The 22,087-nt window shown below is 42.4% G+C and overlaps 1 protein-coding gene across 2 annotated transcripts in view; it reads left to right on the forward strand.

Moving 5' to 3' along the window:
• The window catches only part of LOC130282867 (bone marrow proteoglycan-like), a 68,924-nt gene extending 53,407 nt beyond the window's left edge, over positions 1-15,517 (forward strand). For both annotated transcript variants that reach the window (XM_056531746.1, XM_056531745.1), the window contains exons 4-6: positions 7,840-7,974; positions 13,734-13,845; positions 15,280-15,517. In XM_056531746.1, the coding sequence (XP_056387721.1) occupies positions 7,840-7,974; positions 13,734-13,845; positions 15,280-15,338 (306 nt within the window). In that variant the 3' untranslated portion in view covers positions 15,339-15,517. The remainder of the gene's footprint in view (positions 1-7,839; positions 7,975-13,733; positions 13,846-15,279) is intronic.
• The last annotated feature ends 6,570 nt before the right edge of the window (positions 15,518-22,087 follow it).

Here is a 22,087-nt window from a genome sequence, read left to right on the forward strand (position 1 = left end):
TTGGTCATTATGGCAGCTGTAGTTTTTATTGGTACAATTTTAAAATACATGTGACTTTTTCTTTTTCGTTTATTGGGAGGCAGATAGACAAACAGCAAATGTTATTGTTCAGGTCATTATGGAGGTGACGATACCAAATATGTGTATTTTGATTTTATTTTTTTATGTATAAGAGGGTTGTAAAGGATTTTATTTTTTTTGGGGGGGGGGGGGGGGAGAGAGGAGGTTATCATATTTTGTGTATGTTTTATTTTAACTTTTTTTTTTTTATTAGCCCCAGAAGGGGACTGACAACGATCACCAGATCACTGATATAATACACTAGTATACTAGTGCAGTGTAGTCAGCTAGTCAGCATAAGGCTAACAGGCAATGTGGCCAGGTACACAGACACCCATGGCAAGCCTGGGGGCTTTCACAAGACCCCCTTCTGACATGGGAACCAGGGCTGAGAATAGCAGAGGCGGGGATATGCCGGTGCTAATGCTGGAAGTAAGAGGCGTGTAGACGATCCTCATGAATTGTCCATGGCATGTGAGAGGTTAAACTACCCGGAGCAGATGTAGTTACAGTTGGAGCCTGTGTATCATACTGCCGGTCAGAGGAGAGCCGCTTAGGTTTATTCTACACTTTAAGGGGTACTCCACTGGAAAACAACTTTTTTTTAATCAACTGGCACCAGAATGGTAAACAGATTTGTAAATTACTTCCATTTAAAAATCTTAACCCTTCCAGTATTTATCATTTGCTGTATGGTCCACAGGAAGTTCTTTTCTTTTTGAATTTCTTTTCTGTCTGACCACAGTGATCTCTGCTGACACCTCTGTCCATGTCAGGAACTGTCTGGAGCAAGATAGGTTTGCTATGGGAATTTTCTCCTGCTCTGGACAGAATTTCCTCTGGAGCATACAGCAGCTGATAAGTACTGGAAGGATTAAGATTTTTAAATAGAAGTAATCTAAAAATCTGTTTACCTTTCTGGCACCAGTTGATTTAAGAAAAAATGTTTTCCAGTGGAGTACCCCTTTAAAGCCTTGGCTCGGTAACCCATATCCAGTAATCTTGCAACCATAACTCATCCAGACCCCACTAAAACTTTTTTTTACTGAAGTAGCAACAACTTTTTTAAGGCCACTTTTACAGAAGTATTGCACTGAAAAATTATGAAATGTAACGGTTTAGTCTCTTTATATCTGTATCACTATCAGGACCTCTAAAAAATTACTTTTATTGAAAATAAATTAATGAAAACAATGGGGGCTAGCCCCCTAATGAACACTATAAAAAGATGCATCGGTGGTCATTAAAAGAGAACGGTGAAAGTAAACCACAGGATAGGGGATAAGTTGCTGATCGCAGGGGTCCGATCGCTGGGACCCCCCATCCCCCCCTCCCCCACCACCATCTACGGGATGGGACCCCGGGTCTCTCAGTGAGGACCGCATGTGGTCTATTAGTAGACAGCACGCCCTCCATTCATTTCTATGAGAGCACCGTTGATGCCTGAGAGCTGTACTTGGGTCTTTTCGGTACTCCCAAAGAAATGAATGGAGCTTGTGCAGCTTTTCTCACTGAGCACCGGGGTCCCATCTCGATGATCGCAGGGGGTCCCAGAGCTCAGACCCCTCCCCATCAGCTACTTATCCTCTATCCTGTGGGTAGGGGATAAGTTAATTTTTGCCAGATTTCTCCTTTAAGAAATTAAAATACATAATCTCATTGATCTTGCACAGTGAACGACTTCAACAAAAAAAAAAAAAAACACCAGAATTGCTGATATTTGGTCACATCATATACGATATAAACCGATATACCAATGCAATTTTTAGAAATATCCCATGTGTGGCCTTAGTGCCCTACCTGACTCGCATACAGGCCTCAGAAATAAAAGAAAACCATGAGAATTTTTGGAGACTTCTTTTTATTAGAGTGTAAATCAAGCACTATGTACGGTTGATGGAGCTGTAGTTTTCATTACTAATATTATGGGGTTCCTAATCAGTTTTTGTATTTAAAAAAAATTTATGAGGGAAGGTGAGAAATAAATAAACATTATGTCATTGCTTTTATTTTTTTTTATTTTTTTTTATGGTATTAACTAGAGATGAGCGAACTTACAGTAAATTCGATTCGTCACGAACTTCTCGGCTCGGCAGTTGATGACTTTTCCTGCATAAATTAGTTCAGCCTTCAGGTGCTCCGGTGGGCTGGAAAAGGTGGATACATTCCTAGGAAAGAGTCTCCTAGGACTGTATCCACCTTTTCCAGCCCACCGGAGCACCGGAAAGCTGAACTAATTTATGCAGGAAAAGTCATCAACTGCCGAGCCGAGAAGTTCGTGACGAATCAAATTTACTGTAAGTTCGCTCATCTCTAGTATTAACCATGCAGGAAAAATACCATTCTTGTTTATTAGTACAAGTAATACAAGCAATACATTTGTACAGTTGTATACTATACTTGTCAGTGTTATTGGTAGCCTGTGAGACCGAGCCTGTGGCGGGGCCTCACTGGCTTCCATATATCCAGATATATCATCATCTGGCCTTTAGCTGCCGTGGTAACCATTACAACCCTGCAATCACATTGCAGGGTTGCTGATGGGTGACAGGCGGAGACCTCCCAACCTGTCATCCTACAGATGCAGCATCGATATCAACCATCTATAGGGTTAAACTGCAGAGACTGGCTCAATCTCCAGTCTAGGCCAGTGGTCTTAAACTGTGACCCTCCAGATGTTGCAAAACATCAACTCCCAGCATGCCCGGACAGCCAATGGCTGTCCGGGCATGCTGGGAGTTGAAGTTTTGCAACATCTGGAAGGCCACAGTTTGAGTCCACGTAACGACAACACAATTGAGTTCCCTTAAAAAAGGGGCGGACCCGCATGAATAAGGGGGTCGGCCCCTGAAACGTTGTGCCATGACTGGTGAAACTACAGAATATGCTGATATTTTCTGCTGCTAATATGCTGTTATAAAGGTCCTGCGAGACAAGCCGACGTGCAATATGAAAAATGAAAAAAAGAATTAGAGCTGGAAGAATTTTTCCTATGAAATCGTGAGTTAGGTCTTGAATTTCAACTCACTTGCTGAGATTTAATATAGTTGGCGTGCAGTCAGTACATCTTTGCCCTATGTATGTGTATTATCCAGGGCCACAGTTTGAGACCACTGGTCTAGGCAGCTGCGAAGGGAAATGTGGTGTCAGGTGAGGGTAATGCAAATTAACCTATCCTGATGCCAGATCACGGTTAACCTATACACCATCCGAGGTTGAGCCAGTTTCTCCTGGGCCAGGCACGGGACAATAAATACTCCGACACAAGGTTACAGATAACTGGCTTTACTGAGGCAGGGAGGTGCAGGTTGAACCTTGGAAGCTTATCGCCTTGCTGGGACTTGTAGTTGATTGTGCTGTGTATGACTGACTTGCTATATGGCAACCCCAGCTGACTTTAGTGACTAGAATGAGTAACTTGACATTCACCTGAGCGCAGGGGATATGCTTTAGCAGATGCGTGGTTGCTGGATTAGACTTGTAGCTTGAGGCCTCCTCAGAAAAGCTTACACTCGCTTCAGACTTTCTCCAAACTGTACCTCAACTGCACTGAACTGTGAACTCCCACCACACTATATATGGGGCAGATTTGGTGGATCCCCATTGGGCTGACAAGTCACATGGTTCACCCCATGCACACTCCCCTAACAACAGGGTTTAACAGGCTTAAAGGAACAGGTACACAGAAAATTCCAATACATTATCCTCAGCATCAGGGTCGGCGTTAGGGCATGGGAAACTGGGCAATTGCCCAGGGCCCCCGTCCTCCAGAGGACCCCCTGCGGCTGCTAGAGTCTTTGTAGCTGGGGGAAGCAGTGTAGCCCTGCAGCCAGCAGCAACCAGGATTGAGCCTCACTGCAGAGTTAATTTACACAGTGCTGGCAGAGAGAGGCTCCTTTAACACACACCCTCCCCCCCCCCCCCCTCCTTCCCCCGTCTCCTCCTCCTCCTGTTGCTGTCGCATAGTTTAGCTGCCTGTCGGTCAATGAGGAAGATAGTCTGTAGGCACCAGGAGGCATGAATATTTAGCAGCTCCTGAAGTATTTAATGCTCCCAGCCAGCTTTCAATAAAAAGTAGATGTAATGTGTAGATGTACATGTGTGATGTAAACAGTTTATCTGTTACATGTATTTGTGTATAGTGTGCTGTATGTGTAATGCATGTATGTATATACACATGTATGATATATGTGTGAGTGAGTATAGTTTTAAAAAAATATATATATGTTATATAAAGTGGTGCATCTGTCACTATCTGTCACTAGGCCTACCTAAGGCCCAACCCAAGTGCAGCAAATATCGCAGTGGTGTCAAAATCTCATGGCGCTAACAATTGAGATATAGTCTGTTCGGGCATGCTGGGATTTGTAGTTTTGCAATAGCTGGGGGCATCCTGATTGGGAAACACTGATTTATGTATGCATGTGTATATATCAGTGTTTCGCAACCAGGGTGCCTCCAGCTGTTGGACTACTACAAATCCCAGCATGCTGAGAGTTGTAGTTTTGCAACAGCTGGACAATGGACAATGACCCCAAACATACATCAAAAAGCCCCCAGAAATGGATGACAGCAAAGCGCTGGAGAGTTCTGAAGTGGCAGCAATGAGTCCAGATCTAAATCCCATTGAACACCTGTGAAGAGATCTTAAAATTGCTGTTGGGAAAAGGCGCCTTCCAATAACAGAGAGAAATACTTCATTTACTTTAAAAATTTCAGGGGTGCTAACATTTATGGGCATGACTGTATATATATGTCTCTCACATCATGGAATAAATTCACCTTTTGCTTGAAGCCAACCTGTGGAGTGCTGCTTATATATATTTTTCTATATATATATATATTTAATATATATATATATTTTTTTTTCTGATATACATGCACACACAGTAGTGTATTTCAGGGGGTGTAATCCAAACTTCTCTCTCCTGCATGTCCAACCATCCAGCGTCAAAATTAAGACATTAAATGAAGGGGATCAGTTCAAGCATCAGTTTCCCTCCAGTGCATGCCAGAGGGAAAATATACTGGACACCTGATATATGTCAACCCAGCCTTTTTCGGTCTGCAGGGTGCCAGTGTATAGCTGGTATCTACCACTATATGTTACTGTATGTGAGAATATTGGTCTATGTATCGTGGTTTTTATTTAGGAACAATATAGCGGTATTCTTTGTGTCTAGCAAATATTGCGTGTCTACAGGGACATACGCTTTGTGGCTTGTGCTCCTGATCTTTTACCCCTTTCTGGACTCAGCGTTCAGTGTTTTTCCACTTTCGTTTTTTCCTCCTTACCTTCTAAAAACCATAACGCTTTCACTTTTCCACCTACAGACCCATACGAGGGTTTGTTTTATGCACTACCACTTTTACTTTGTAATGACATCAGTCATTTCACCACAAAATCTATGACAAAACCAAAAATAAGTTATTTTTGTGAAAATTTTTTTTTAAACTAACGCCATTTTGTAGTTTTTAGCGGCTTCCGTTTCAATGCAGTACACATTTATTCTGTAGGTCCGTATGGTTACAAGGATACCCAATTTTTGTAGGTTTTATTTTATTATACTAATTAAAATAAATACAACTACATGCACCAAAATTAGTATGTTAAAAATTGGCATATTCTGACCCGTATAGCTTTTTTTATTTTTCCGTATATGGGGTTATATGAGGGCTCATTTTTTTGCACCGTGGTCTGTAGTTTTTTTTGTACCATTTTTGTTTTGATTGGACTTTTTGATCGCTTTTTATACATTTTTTTAGGGTATACAAAATGACCAAAATACGCAATCTTGTATTTTGGAATTTTATAACATATACGTTATTGACCGTGCGCTTTAATTAACATTACATTTTATAGTTCAGACATTTAAGCATGTGGCAATACATCATATGTTTATTTTTGTTTACATTTTTTTATGGGAAAAGGGGGGGGGTGATTTAAACTTTTATTAGGGAATGGGTTAAATCACATTTATAATTTTTTTTTTTTTACCCCATTTTTTTTGTCCCCATAGTGGACTTTTACATGCAATCTTCTAATTGCATACACTGTTCAATGCTATGCCATAACATAAATCAGCGTTATCGGCGCTCTGCTGATCCAGCCGATTTCACCGCGGCAGTCCCGAACAGCCTGACTGAGCTGCCGGGAACGGTTTTACTTTCATGGTAGACATAGCGATCAACTTTGATCGCCACATCTAAGGGGTTAATCCTGGGCATCACCGCGATTGGTGAGGTACAGCATTATACATGGGTCCTGGCGGCTGGTAGCTGCCGGGACAACCCGGCTATGATGCGGGTTCAGTCCGTGAGCCTGCGTCACAGCTGGGGAGCGGGCGTAGGGCATACAGGTACTCCCTGCGTCCTTTTTAGGTTAATAAACTTGCAACACTCTTGGTATGCTACATCCTGAATTAACTAAATGTGACTGACTTGTTTGGCTTTTGGGGCCCCACTTTTAATTTTGCCCAGGGCCACATTAAGTCTAAAACCGACCCTGCATAGCATAATATTATATTATTATACAGAGTCCTGAGTAGTGTGGGTCCAAGACGGACACTGAAGGCAACATCTGCCACACATGGTGGGCAGGATGCTATATTCTGTACTGGGTCACCACAGAATTGGCTGTCAATGCTCAACCTCTAAGCACCCAACAATGCAATGACATACATTTACAAAAATTTTAGGGAACGTACTCACGGGGTAAGAAGGGGTTAAAGGTGTCATTACAAAGTCCTGCAAAAAAACAAGTCAAGGTCATATGGCTCTGTAGATGAAAAAATATTACGTTTTGGCTCTCAGAAGACGAGGAGGAAGGATCAAAAACAAAAAAACAAAAATTGGCTAAGTCGGCAAGGGTTAAAATCATAGACAGAAAACTACCGTATTTTTCGCCCTATAGGACGCACCCAATTTTTAGGGGCAAAATGTAAAAAAAAATAAAGATTTTGAACCCAATAGTGATCTTCAATCTGAGGACCTCCAGATGTTGCAAAACTACAACTCCCAGCATGCCCGGACAGCCGTTGGCTGTCCGGGCATGCTGGAAGTTGTAGTTTTGCAACATCTGGAGGTCCGCAGATTGAAGACCACTGCAGGAGATGGTAATACTCACGTGTCCCCGCCGCTCCGGACCCGTCACCGCTGCCCTGGATGTCGCTCCATCGCTGTCGCCGCGTCCCCGTCGCTCCGGAACGTCTCTGCTGCCGGCCGGGTATCCGCGCTCTCTGTCGCCGCCATCACGTCGTTACGCACGCCGACGCACGTACGCGACGACGTGATGACGAGGAAGGAGAGCACCGGCCATACAGCGGATCCCTGAACGGAGAAGACACCGAGGAGGCAGGTAAGGTCCCCCCCGGTGTCCTGTAAGCACTAACCCGGCTATTCAGTCAGGCTGAAATCGCGGCGGTCCCGAACAGCCTGACTGAACAGCCGGGTTAGTGTTACTTTCCCTTCAGATGCGGCGGTCAGCTTTGATCGCCGCGTCTGAAGGGTTAATACAGGGCATCACCGCGATCGGTGATGTCCTGTATTAGCCGCGGGTCCCGGCCGTTGATGGCCGCAGGGACCGCCGCGATAGGGGTGTATTCGCCGTATAAGACGCACCGACTTTTCCCCCCCAGTTTTGGGGAAGAAAAAGTGCGTCTTATACGGCGAAAAATACGGTATATACACAGCTACATACATTATTACAGCAGGTCTCAGTAAATCCCTTTCTTCCCTACGCTAAACAATTCCTTTTTTCTTTTGTTTTATTTTTTACAGCGTATCTGCCGCTGTAAAGGAGGAAGTTTGAGCTCCATCCATAACTGCAAAACCAATAACTTTCTAAGGATATTAATGACTAGAACCTGTAGAAATGTCAGCTTTGCTTGGATTGGTGTTTGGAAGAGAAATAGAGTAAGTAAAGCAAAGTTTTCTTTTGCAATTTGGCAGAATATATGTTTTTTCAATACATGTTCTCATTTGTATGGGGACCTTCAGAAAGATTAAAGGGGTACTCCGCTGGAAAAAATTTTTTTTAAATCAACTGGTGCCAGACCGGAATGCCTGCTGAAATCATTCAGCAGGCACCCCATGCAAACCCCTGGGGGGGAGGGGGGGGGTCCTGAGACAAGGACTCAATCAATTCAGATTGGCGATTTGCGGCGTTGTAGTTTTGCAACAACTGAAGGCACACTGGTTGGGAAACATTGTCTGTTTCCTAACTCAGTGTTTCTCAATCTGTGTGCCTCCAGCTGTTGCAAAACTATACCTCCCAGCATGCACTGACAGACCATGCATGCTGGGAGTTAAAGTTTAGCAACAGCTGGCGGCACACGGGTTGGGAAACACTGAGCTAAGTAACAAACTCTCAGTGTTTTGCAACCAGTATGCCACCAGCTGTTTCATAACTACAACCCTCAGCATGCACGGACAGCCAAAGGGCATGCTGGGAGTTGTAGTTTTGCAACAGCTGAAGGTTTACCCCCCAGGGTACATTCATATGGGCGGGGGTTTACAGTGAGTTACTTACTGCAAGTTTGAGATGCAGCAAATTTGCCGCTGCCGCTCAAACTCCCAGCTGGAAACCCGCTGTGAACCCGCCCATGTGAATGTACCCTAAAAACACTACACTACATTAATACATAGTAAAGGGTAAAACCCTGCAACAACTGAAGGCACACTGGTTGGGAAACATTGTCTGTTTCCTAACTCAGTGTTTCTCAATCTGTGTGCCTCCAGCTGTTGCAAAACTATACCTCCCAGCATGCACTGACAGACCATGCATGCTGGGAGTTAAAGTTTAGCAACAGCTGGCGGCACACGGGTTGGGAAACACTGAGCTAAGTAACAAACTCTCAGTGTTTTGCAACCAGTATGCCACCAGCTGTTTCATAACTACAACCCCCAGCATGCACGGACAGCCAAAGGGCATGCTGGGAGTTGTAGTTTTGCAACAGCTGGAGGTTTACCCCCCAGGGTACATTCATATGGGCGGGGGTTTATAGTGAGTTACTTACTGCAAGTTTGAGATGCAGCAAATTTGCCGCTGCCGCTCAAACTCCCAGCTGGAAACCCGCTGTGAACCCGCCCATGTGAATGTACCCTAAAAACACTACACTACATTAATACATAGTAAAGGGTAGACCCCCCCCCCAAATAATAAAAATGAAAAACGCCTCCTACGGCACTGTTTCTAAAACGGAGCGTCCGGCTGTTGCAAAACAACAACTCCCAGTATTTCTGGACAGCCATTGACTGACCAGGCATGCTGGGAGTTTTGCAACAGCTGGAGGCACTCTGTTTAGGAATCACTGCCGTAGGGTAATTTTGGTATCGGAGGCAAGTGTAATTCTTGCATCCGGGTCCGTCCCATGCAAATCCCTAATTTAGGCTTCAAATGTGAATGGCGCTATCTTACTTAGGAGCCCTGTTGTATTTCAAGGCAACAGTTTAGGGTCACATATTCATATTTCCGTACTCGGGAGAAATTACCTAACAAATTTTTGTGGCTTTTCTCCTTTTAACCTTTAACCATTTTTTACACTAACATGCTGGTGTTGCCCCATACTTTTCATTTTCACACAAGGTAATAGGGAAAAAAAAAGACCCCCAAAATTTGTAACGTAATTTCTTCTGAGTACGGAAATACCCCATATGTGGATGTAAAATACTCTGCGGGCACACAACAAGGCTCAGGAGTGAGAGCAAATGTACATTTGAGGTTATTTGCACAGGGGTGGATGATCGTTACAGTGGTTCTGACATAAACGCAAAAAAAAACACTCACGTGACCCCAATTTGGAAACTACACCCCTCCCAGAACGTAACAAGGGGTATAGTGAGCCTAAACACCCCACAGGTGTTTGAAGAATTTTCGTAAAAGTTGGACGTGAAAACAAAATATTTGTATTTTTTCCACTAAAATGCTGGTGTTATCACAAATTTTTCCTTTTCACAAGTGGTAATAGGAGAAAAAAAAACATAAGTTGTAACACCATTCTTCTCAGTACAGTGGTCCCTCAACAGATGATATTAATTGGTTCCAAGAGAACCATCATATGTTGAAACCATCATGTCGAGTACATATGTCTATGTAAAAATGGTAATTGGTTTTGGGGCCTCGGAACCATTGTATGTTGAATACATATCTCTATGGGAAACTGCTAATTGGTTCTGGGATGACCATTGTATGTGGAGTGTATGGGGAGTGTTTAACAAACCAGGGTGCCTCCAGCTGTTGCACAACTACAACTCCCAGCATGCATGTACAGCCATTGACTGTCTGGGCATGCTGGGAGTTATAGTTTTGCAACAGCTGGAGGCACACTGATAGGGAAACATTGATGTATGGGGTGTATAGTGTGTGTATATGTATTGTATGTGATGTGTGACATCACATACAGTACTGTACAGTTCTTTAAATACCTTCAGGGGGGACAGAATGTCCTCCATTACGATCCTGCCGACTACAGCTCTATAGGAAAGGAAGGGGAGGGCAGCCAGCAGCTCATTGGATGCCTGCAGCAAGATGCTGCAGGCTATTGGCTATGGCTGCACTGGGGGGGGGGGCTTACACGGAGCTCACAGTGGAAGCCTGCGTGAGTTAGCAGGACAGCATGTGAGTAACAGGAGGCAGAACGGGGCACACGGGGCACATTAAACAACTATGTGTCAGTTGCTGAAGTTGTCAGCGCTTTCAGATAGCTGTTTGTACGATGGCCCCGACACACAGCAACATCATATGTCGATGCTGCCTTCAACATACTATGGGCTCTGAGAGGCCATCATATGTTGAAATGATCATATGTCGGGGCCATCATAAGTCGGGGGGTCACTGTATATAAATACCCCATATGTGGATGTAAAGTGCTCTGCGGGCGCACTACAATGCTCAGAAGAGAAGGAGCTCCATTAGGCTTTTGGAGAGAGAATGTGTCTGGAATTGAAGGCCATGTGCGTTTACAAAGCCCCCATGGTGCCACAACAGTGCCCCCCCACATGTGACCCCATTTTGGAAACTACACCCCTCAAAGAATCTTATAAGGGGTACAGTGAGCATTTACACCCCACAGGTGTAAATGTAATTTTTCATTTGCACAGCCCACTGTTCCAAAGATCTGTCAAACACTAGTGGGATGTAAATGCTCACTGCACCCCATATTACATTCTGTGAGGGGTGTAGTTTCCAAAATGGGGTCACATGTGGGGGGTCCATTGCTCTGGTAGCAAGGGGGCTTTGTAAACATACATGGTCCCCGACTTCCATTCCAAATAAATTCTCTCTCCAAAAGCTCAATGGCGCTCTGTCTCTTCTGAGCATTGTAGTGTGCCAGCAGAGCACTTTACATCCACATATGGGGTATTTCCATACTCAGAACAAATGATGTTAAAACATTTTGGGAGGATTTTTCTTCTATTACCCCTTGTGAAAATGAAAAATTTGGGGTAACACCAGAATTTTAGTGAAAAAAAATCTAATTTTTCATTTTCACGTCCAACTTTAGTGGAAATTTGTCAAACACCTGTGGGGTGTTAAGGCTCACTGTACCAATTGTTACGTTCCTTGAGGGGTGTTGTTTCCCAAATAGTTGCCATGTGGGGCTTTTTTTTTTTTTTGCTGTTCTGGCACCATAGGGGCTTCCTAAATGCAACATGCCCCCCCCCCCCCCCCAAACCATTTCAGCACAATTTGCTTTCCAAAAGCCAAATGTGACTCCTCCTCTTCTGAGCATTGTAGTGCGCCCGCAGAGCACTTGACGTCCACACATGCGTTATTTCCATATTTTGGATGGCATTTTCTCCTATTAACCCTTGTAAAAATTTTAAATTTGAGGGTAAACGAGCATTTTAGTGAAAAAATAATTAATTTACACATTCAACTTTAATGAAAAGTCGTCAAACACCTGTGGGGTGTTAACGCTCACTGTACCTCTTGTTATGTTCCTTGAGGGGTGTAGTTTCCAAAATAGTATGCCATGTGTTTTTTTTTTTTTTGCTGTTCTGGCACCATAGGGGCTTCCTAAATGTGACATGCCCCCCAAAAACCATTTCAGAAAAACTCACTCTTTAAAATCCCATTGTCGCTCCTTCCCTTCTGAGCCCTCTATTGCGCCCACCGAACACTATACATACACATATGAGGTATTTCCTTACTTGAGAGAAATTGGGTTACAAATTTTGGGGGGGATTTCTCTCCTTTTACCCCTTGTAAAAATAAAAAAAACTGGGTCTACGAGAACATGCAAGTGTAAAAAATGAAGATTTTGAATTTTCTCCTTCCCTTTGCTGCTATTCCTGTGAAACACCTATAACACACTTACTGAATGTCATTTTGAATACTCTGAGGGGTGCAGTTTTTATAATGGGGTCATTTGTGGGGTATTTCTAATATGAAGGCCCTTAAAACCCACTTCAAAACTGAACTGGTCCCTGAGAAATTCCGATTTTGAAAATGTTGTGAAAAATTGGAAAAATGCTGCTGAACTTTGAAGCCCTCTGATGTCTTCCAAAAGTAAAAACATGTCAACTTTATGATGCAAACATAAAGTAGACATATTGTATATGTGAATCAATATATAATTTATTTGGGATGTTTATTTTCCTTTCAAGCAGAGAGCTTCAAAGTTAGAAAAATGCAAAATTTTCAAGTAATGGCGAAAATGTACCACTATGTTAAAGTAGAATATGTCATGAAAAAACAATCTCAGAATCAAATTCATGAGTAAAAGCATCCCAGAGTTATTAATGCTTAAAGTGACAGTGGTCAGATGTGTAAAAAATGGCCAGGTCCTTAAGGTGAAAATGGGCTTGGTCCTTAAGGGGTTAAAGGGGTACTCCCATGGAAAAAAAAATTTTATAAATCAACTAGCGCCAGAAAGTTAAAGAGATTTGTAAATGACTTGTTAAAAAAAATCTTAATATTTCCAGTACTTATCAGCTGCTGTATGCTCCACAGGAAATTGAGTAGTTCTTTTCAATCTGACCAAAGTGCTCTCGGCTGACACCTCTGTCCATGTCAGGAACTGACATGCTCTGGGGATTTGCTCCTGCTCTGGACAATTGCTGACATGGACAGAGGTGGCAGCCAAGAGCACTGGGGTCAGACAGAAAAGAACTATACAACTCCCTCTGTAGTATACAGCAGCTGATAAGTACTGAAAGGATACATTTTTTTTAATAGAAGTAATTTACAAATCTCTTTAATTTTCTGGAGCCAGTTGATTTGAAAAAAAAAAATCACTAGAGTACTCCTTTAAATCTGCAGCATATCAGTTTCTGTTGTGGAATGAGCAAGTATTGAGTACAATGAGGAAAACAGTTAAATTTTCTTTATATAATATTTAAAAAAATTTTTTTTACAAAATCCATAATAAACTGACAGCTTTGCCCATTTGAACAAATCAGAGCTCAGCATTTTTTTAATCGCAAAGCGCAGATAGACTGACAAATCTGGGCATTAAAGGCAATAAGATTTAATTTACTGAAAGCCTGGCCTCCCACTGGGTAAAGTAAAATGCGCCCGCAGTTTCCCGAGAGATCTGCGCAGAAAATACAACAGGTATTGGATAATATGCAAATTTTAAAAATAAGCCATCGCTGTTTGTCATTATTATTCTATTTTCTTTCATGTATTTTTTTTACTTGTTTTTTTCCCAAATATAACCTATTTTTAGCGTTCTCGATTCTGTAACATTGATGGAAGCAAACTGGATTACACCAACTGGGGCTGTGAAAAACGCAGATGCAGACCCAGACGCAGATGGTGTGTTGCCATGAACGTGCGCAGTAAGTACAAGTAGAATATTATTATTACCACATTATTGTTATTATAGGTTTAATGTAATAATAATAAAAAAATAAAAACGATGTCCCTTGGACCCCTTTTTCAGTATTTATATATTTTTACTTTTATTTTAAACTAATTTTATATATTATATTGCCAAATTGTGAATAAAGACCTTATCTGGAAATTAATGGAAAAGCATAGTTTTACAATGTAGTCTTAGGGTAGGGTCACACGTTACGGATCCGCAGTGTATTTTACGCTCTGGATCCGCTGGTCACCCGACCCATAGTGTGCCTCCAGCTATTGCCACCCCTTGCCCTGCCTCACTCCGCCCCCTGGCCTGCTCGCAGCGGCATATTGCCGCTGCGAGCAGGCCAGGAGGCGGGGCAACAGCTGGAGTCACACTATGGGTCAGGTCACTGGCAGATCCGCAGCGTAAAATACACTACGGATCCATTACATGGGACCCTACCCTATAAAAGGTGTATTCACACGTATAGTATCCAGCGCAGATTTGCCATTAAAGTCAATGGGTAGCAAAATCAGCTGCAGAAAATATTCAGCAAAATACGACATGTGGGACCCTACCCTACTGTATTTTAGTATTTCAGAGTAATCTTAGGTTAACATTTCTGCATGTGATACACATGGATTTTGCCATGGATTATGCTAAAAAAAATTTGCCGTGGGTTTCACCCTATAAAATCAAAGCTTAAATAATAAGCACGCCACAGATAGAGACATGTAATGCAGAAACTGCTGTCACTACTGTTTTGTGTACACAGAAACTGCTGTCACTACTGTTTTGTGTACACAGCTCCTATGCTGCTTATTTATCAGCATAGTTCAAGACTAGAAACAAACCCTGATTGTAGTAAGATCTCGCAGCCATGTGTAAGGCTAGTTTCACACTACGGAATTTCCGCCTGCAATTCCGCTTTGAAATTGCGGGCAGTAATTCCACTTTCTAAAATGTATAGTATAGTGAATGGGTTTTCCGTTCACAAATTCACACTTCAGACACTTCACAATTTTTTAAGCGAAATTTGTGAACGGAAAATCCACTTAAAAATTTCCACCTGAAGAATGGCATTGGTCATTCTTCAGGTGGAAATACTCGCGGTACACATTGCAGTCTATTGGGGACTGCAGTGTCCGCGTGGTCCTAGCGCCGACTGATTTAGTCAGTGCTGGCCACACTTGGCATTTCCGGGCAGAAATTTTCCGTCTGGAGATTCCGCAGTGTGAACTTAGCCTAAAGGTCTATTCACATGGCAGAATTTCCGCTTGCGGAATTCCGCCTCCAATTAAAGCCCATAGACTTCTGTGGGATTCCGCACTGCCATTCACACTTCTGAATTTCCACTTGAAGAATTCCGCTTGCGCCTGTTCCACAGTCTTTTTCTAATCTAACACTTTTATCTCCCTCTCAGCCGGCAAGTGGCGGGCTCTTAGGTGCAATGTTCGATTGCCATTCATTTGCTCTTACTGAGACTCAACTCATCACCATTTGCATCAGCTTTAAATGATTCTTACCCTGAAGATGTATACATAAATGTTCTACCCCGCACAGATGCCGGATTAATAGCAAAGTCTTGAAATGCAAAAGTCTTTGTTCCTGATCCAACTACCTACCCATCTGCTTTGTAGCTTAAAATAAAAGTATAATACTTTTTCAAGCAATTGGATGTGATGTGATTTCTGTTATTATTGTACAACATTTATTGCTGACAATACTCCATGAGGTTCGGAGTCCTCATGAGACGAGGTTCTTTAGTTTTACCTGTCCTGACGTCTCCATGAATAGATCCTTTCAGCGTGGCTAAAAGCTGGAAGGAAATAAAGCTGGCAGGTATATGTAGTGCTTCTCATGAAGAGAGAAAACAGGATCAGATAGGCAAGGCTGGGCCTATATTTGTGTCGGAGCTAACCTAGGGAGGTTCTATTTATTTTGCAGAATCTGAGCGGACCAAAAAATACTGCAACCTGTAATTTTTGTTGTCTGGTCAAAGTCGAAGTCATTGGAAGTCAATGGGATTTTTACGAGGCCCTGAATGGAGGCCTGAGCATAACGCCTATGAATGCAACTTGTGTTTTGCCTAACAGGAGATGAGATGGGACCATCATAGACGTTAGTTTGTCAGTCTATACGGTCATTATTGATAGGGTCATCCAACATATAATTTCCTATTTGTACACAACTTTAGTTTCTAATAATAATCAAGAAAGCTTACTGCAGAATTACATAAAGTTTTCGCCTACACAAAATAATTCTTAGCTTCCATGGAGTGTAGACAATATACATAGAGGGAGATTTATCAAAACCTGCCCAGAGGAAAAGTTGCTGAGTTGCCCATAGCATCAGATCACTTTAATTTTTAACAAGGCCTCTGCAAAATTATTGAAGAAGAAATCTGATTGGTTGCCATGGGCAGCTTTTCCTCTAGACCGGTTTTGTAAATAAATCCCCCCCCCCCACCATACTGTACAAAATACATATATAAAATAAAAATAAAGAATGTAGACAATATACATATATAAAATAAAAATGAAGAATGTAGACAATATATATAAGAATGTAGACAATATAGATACAGTGGGGGGGGGGGGAAGTATTTAGTCAGCCAACAATTGTGCAAGTTCTCCCACTTAAAAAGATGAGAGGCCTGTAATTTACATCATAGGTATACCTCAACTATGAGAGACTGAATGAGGAAAAAAAATCCATAAAATCAAAATGGTCTGATTTTTAAAGAATTTATTTGCAAAGTATAGTGGAAAATAAGTATTTGGTTAATAACAAAAGTTCATCTCAATACTTTGTTATATACTCTTTGTTGGCAATGACAGGAGGTTTTCTGTAAGTCTTCACAAGGTTTTCACACACTGTTGCTGGAATTTTGGCAGATCTCCTCTAGAGCATTGATGTTTTGGGGCTGTCGCTGGGCAACATGGACTTTCAACTCTCTCCAAAGGTTTTTTATGGGGTTGAGATATGGAGACTGGCTAGGCCACTCATGCTGAAAGACCCAGCCACGTTTCATCTTCAATGCCCTTGCTGATGGAAGGAGGTTTTCACTCAAAATCTCTTGATACATAGCCTCATTCATTCTTTCCTTTACACGGATCAGTTGTCCTGGTCGCTTTGCTGAAAAACAGCCCCAAAGCAAGATGGAGATTTCTCGAAACCTTTCTAGAGCAAAACTTGCTGAGTTGCCCATAGCAACCAATGAGATCGCTTCTTTCATTTTGCAGAGGCCTTGTTAAAAATGAAAGAGGCAATCTGGTTGCTATGGGAAACTCAGCAACTTTTCCTCTGGACAGGTTCGATAAATCTCCCCCGATGTTTCCACCCCCATGCTTCACTGTAGGTATAGAGTTCTTTGGATGCAACTCAGCATTCTTTCTCCTCCAAACACGACAAGTTGAGTTTTTACCAAAAAGTTCTACTTTGGTTTAATCTGACCATATGACATTCTCCCAATCCTCTTCTGGATCATCCAAATGCTCTCTAGCAAACTTCAGTTGGGCCCGGACATGTACTGGCTTAAGCAAGGGGACACGTCTGGCAATGCATGATTTGAGTCCCTGGAGGCGTAGTGTGTTACTGATGGTAGCCTTTGTTACTTTGGTCCCAGCTCTCTGCAGGTCATTCACTATGTCCCCCTGTGTGGTTCTGGGATTTGCTCACTGTTCTTGTTGTCATTTTGACACCACAGGGTGAGATCTTGAATGGAGCCCAAGATCGAGGGAGATTATCAGTGGTCTTGTATGTTTTCCATTTTCTAATAATTGCTTCCACAGTTGATTTCTTCACAACAAACTGCTTGCCTATTGCAGATTCAGTCTTCCCAGCCTGGTGCAGGTCTACAATTTTGTTTCTGGTGTCCTTCGACAGCTCTCTGGTCTTGGCCATAGAGGAGTTTGGAGTGTGACTGTTTGAGGTTGTGGACAGGTGTCTTTTATACTGATAACAAGTTCAAACAGGTGCCACTAATACAGGTTATGAGTGGAGGACAGAGGAGACTCTTAAAAGAAGTTACAGGTCTGCGAGAGCCAGAAATCTTGCTTGTTAGTAGGTGACCAAATACTTGTTTTACCGAGGAATTTACCAATTCATTTATTAGAAATCCTACAATGTGATTTCCTGTATTCGTTACCTCCCATTCTGTCTTTCATAGTTGAGGTATACCTATGATGAAAATTACAGGCCTCTCTCATCTTTTTAAGTGGGAGAACTTGCACGATTGGTGGCTGGCTAAATAATTTTTTTTCCCCACTGCATATAAAATAAAGAATGTAGGCAACATATACACATACAATATAAAAATTACATATTGATCATTTCTTTGTCAGTGGGCAAACAAACAAAATCAGCAGGGGATCAAATATTTGTTTCTTTCTTCACTGTACCATCCTCTGTCATCTTGTCAGAAGAGGGGTCATTGGGCCTTTACTGCTAGTCTTCTGGACCTAGAGCAGAATCCCATCATAACCCACACTGGTGACACCAGGTGAAGTGACACTTTACAATATGGAACAGAAGATTGGTGGGTCTGTGAAAGTGCGACCAGACCACCCAGTCTCATCCATTTTTATAAACAATATTTATTATAAAAAGCCATGTAATATTATAGAGAACTTCAATTATTAATGTAAAAATGTTTACTGCTCGGTTGTGCCTTAAACTTCTTCAGGATCGGGACAATTTTGACCTTAAGGACCAAGGACCATTTTTCAAATATGACCTGTCCCACTATGTTGTAATAGCTTTGAGATTCTTTAAGTTGTCCAACTGATTTTTTTCCGTACATATTCTACTTATTGTTTGTAGTAATTCTGCATTATTGTGTGAAAAACTCAAAAATTCGGGGAAAAATTGAAAAAAGTTAGCTTTTTCGGATTTCCATATTCTCTACATGTAAGAAAGATATTCGTGCCACATAAATTAGTTACTAATTCACATTAACAATATGTTTACTTTATGTTGGCATCATTTCTTAAATGTCCATTTACTTACTTTACTATTTTAGAGAAAATTTTAAAATCAGATATTTTTAGGTACCAGTTCAGTTGTGAAGTAGATTTAAGATAAATATCACCACATTATAAAAACTGCACCCTATAAAGTAATCAAAATGAAATTTAGGAAAGTTAACTAACCCATTGTGGTGGTACATTTAAATCTATTGTCCTCAAGGGGTTAATCATGTGTGCATTAATTATATTTGCGTTTATTATTGGTAACATAAAAACAGATAAAAAAAATTACTCAAACCAGGCAATGGCTGTCAATAGAGAAAGTACATAGCTGAGCAGTCATAGCACCTACTGATTAAGTCGATGCCTGTTGCACACAGAATGTATGCCAAAATATTCTGCCATCTTAATGGGTCTTAACTTTCTTTGCATCGGTTTTCTCAAAACTCCGCATGCCAGCGCTTTATAGTTGATATTGACTTTGTACCTCCCCTTCATGACATTGTCAAAAAGAGGTGGAGCATGGATGACATTAAAATATGTCACCCCCTCAAAGAAATTACTGTGGATGCCCATGCCCAAATGACAAATACAGCCCTGGTTAGGAATGAATGTGAAAGAATCATCCAGCATTCTGTGCAAGAGTAGGGAATGTAAGTGCATGTACAGTAACAAACTACAAAACAGCGTTAGAAATGTTCTTATTTAATATGGTATAACGTGAAAACAGAGCAGATCCGTAACTTACAAATTACCTGTTCATACACAACACATAACTATGACAACAGACCAGAGATCAACCATAAACACCCCTTACAATCAATTAGCATGATGTAATACAGAGAATAAGTATTGTTAAAATTATTGGGGCGGGGCTAGATTTCTGTCGATTTCTAGACATCACAATAACTGGTTCCTACTGGGGTGCGACTGGCAACTATAGTATTCTTTCCATCTCTGGAATATAAAGTACATTACACACCTCCAGAGACAGCAGAGGATGATGCATTTCTCAGAAGAGAGGAAGAAGCTGGGAAAGCTAGAGCCAACACCACATTGAAAGTACTACACAACTTCCTGTCAGGGCTGAATTAGTGATGAGCATTCCTGAACTTTTCAGTAAGTCTGCTCTTTTGGCTCCAGAACAGTTTTCTTTTGCCTTTCATTTCCAAGCTTATTTCTAGGTAGGTGGAGGTCAATATTGCTGCAGGTGCCCTTTTGGAGCTGGTGTCAGCTGGAGAGCAGAACTAGTGTTTTCTTTTTTGGGGGGGGGGGGGGGGGGTAGACAGAAGGATGACATAACTTGCTTCTTTCTGGGAATTTATAATGGATGGACAAGCAAGGAACGTGGTTATGTAGGGTTACAGCTCTCAAACAGGATCTGATTCTCGAGTGAGAAAAATTGGTTGCTTCTTGCGGCGCCTAAGGATTTTCGATCAGTGCGATCGTGATGGCAATGATTAGAGTGCTTGGAGTTTCATTCAAACACTTCTTTATTTGCATAGAGCAGGTGAAACGTGTTTCGCGAGGGGATCCTTGCTTCGCCAGGTTAATACACTTAAAAGTACAGACAGCTTGTATTTATACACATAGGGAAGTGTTTACAATTTCAAACGGGCAGGGAAAGATCTGTTTCATCGTGACGCCACCACATATCGGAAGTGATGTGTCCAGCTATGCATCCCATGGTTGGCAAAGTTTAGTATATTGAGACATGACAAAGTAATAATCACAAGGTGTGGATGTCAAATTCCTGCGCATCAGGAGACATGACAAGGTAATAATCACAAGGTAATAATCGCAGGGTGTGGATGTCAATTTCCTGTGCATCGAGAGTAGCGCTCACTCGCATCCTGAGGTTTACTAGATGCATTGATAGTACAAAAGGTAACTACACTGCTCAAAAAAATAAAAGGGAACACTAAGATAATACTTCCTAGATCTGAATGAATGAACTAATCGTATGAAATACTTTCGTCTTTACATAGCTGTATGTGCTGACAACAAAATCACACAAAAATTATCAATGGAAATCAAATTTATCAACCCATGGAGGTCTGGATATGGAGTTCCCTCTCAAAATCAAAAGGTGAAAACCACACTACAGGCTGATCCAACTTCGATGTAATGTCCTTAAAACAAGTCCAAATGAGGCTCAGTAGTGTGTGTGGCCTCCACGTCCCCGTATGACCTCCATGCTCCTGAGGAGGTGGCCTCCTGAGGGATGTCCTCCCAGACCTGGACTAAAGCATCCGCCATCTCCTGGAAAGTCTGAGGTGCAACGTGGCTTGGTGGATGGAGCGAGACATGATCTCCCAGATGTACTCAATCGGATACAAGTCTGGGGAACAGGTGGGCCAGTCTATAGCATCAATGTCTTCCTCTTGCAGGAACTGCTGACACACTCCAGCCACATGAGGTCTAGCATTGTCTTGCATTAGGAGGAACCCAGGGCCAACCGCACCAGCATATGGCCTCACAAGGGGTCTGAGGATCTCATTTCGGTACCTAATGGCATTCAGGCTACCTCTGGCAAGCAGAGGGCTGTGCGGCCCCCAAAGAAATGCGACCCCACACCATTACTGACCCACCGCCAAACCGGTAATGCTGGAGCATGTTGCAGGAAGCAGAATGTTCTCCACAGCGTCTCCAGACTGTCACATGTGCTCAGTGTGAACCTGCTTTCATCTGTGAAAAGCAAAGGGTACCAGTGGCGAATTTGCCAATCTTAGTGTTCTCTGGCAATTGCCAAACATCCTGCACGGTGTTTGGCTGTAAGCACAACCCCCACCTGTGGACGTCGGACCCTCATACCACCCTCACGGAGTCTGTTTCTGATCGTTTGAGTGGACACATGTACTTTTGTGGCCTGCTGGAGATCATTTTGCAGGGCTCTGGCAGTTCTCCTCCTGCTACTCCTTGCACAAAAGGCGGAGGTAGCGGTCCTGCTGCTGTGCTGTTGCCCTCCTACGGCCTTCTACACATCTCCTGATGTACTGGCCTGTCTCCTGGTAGTGCCTCCATGCTCTGGACACTACGCTGACAGATACAGCAAACCTTCTTGCCACAGCTCGCATTGATGTGTCATCCTGGATGAGCTGCACTACCTGAGCCATTTGTGTGGGTTGTAGACTCAGTCTCATCCTACCACTAGAGTGAAAGCACCGCCAGCATTCAAAAGTGACCAAAACATCAGCCAGGAAGCATAGGAACTGAGAAGTGGTCTGTGGTCACCACCTGCAGAACCACTGCTTTATTGGG

The sequence above is a fragment of the Hyla sarda genome, chromosome 7 (genome assembly GCF_029499605.1).
Source record: "Hyla sarda isolate aHylSar1 chromosome 7, aHylSar1.hap1, whole genome shotgun sequence".
NCBI lineage: Eukaryota > Metazoa > Chordata > Amphibia > Anura > Hylidae > Hyla > Hyla sarda.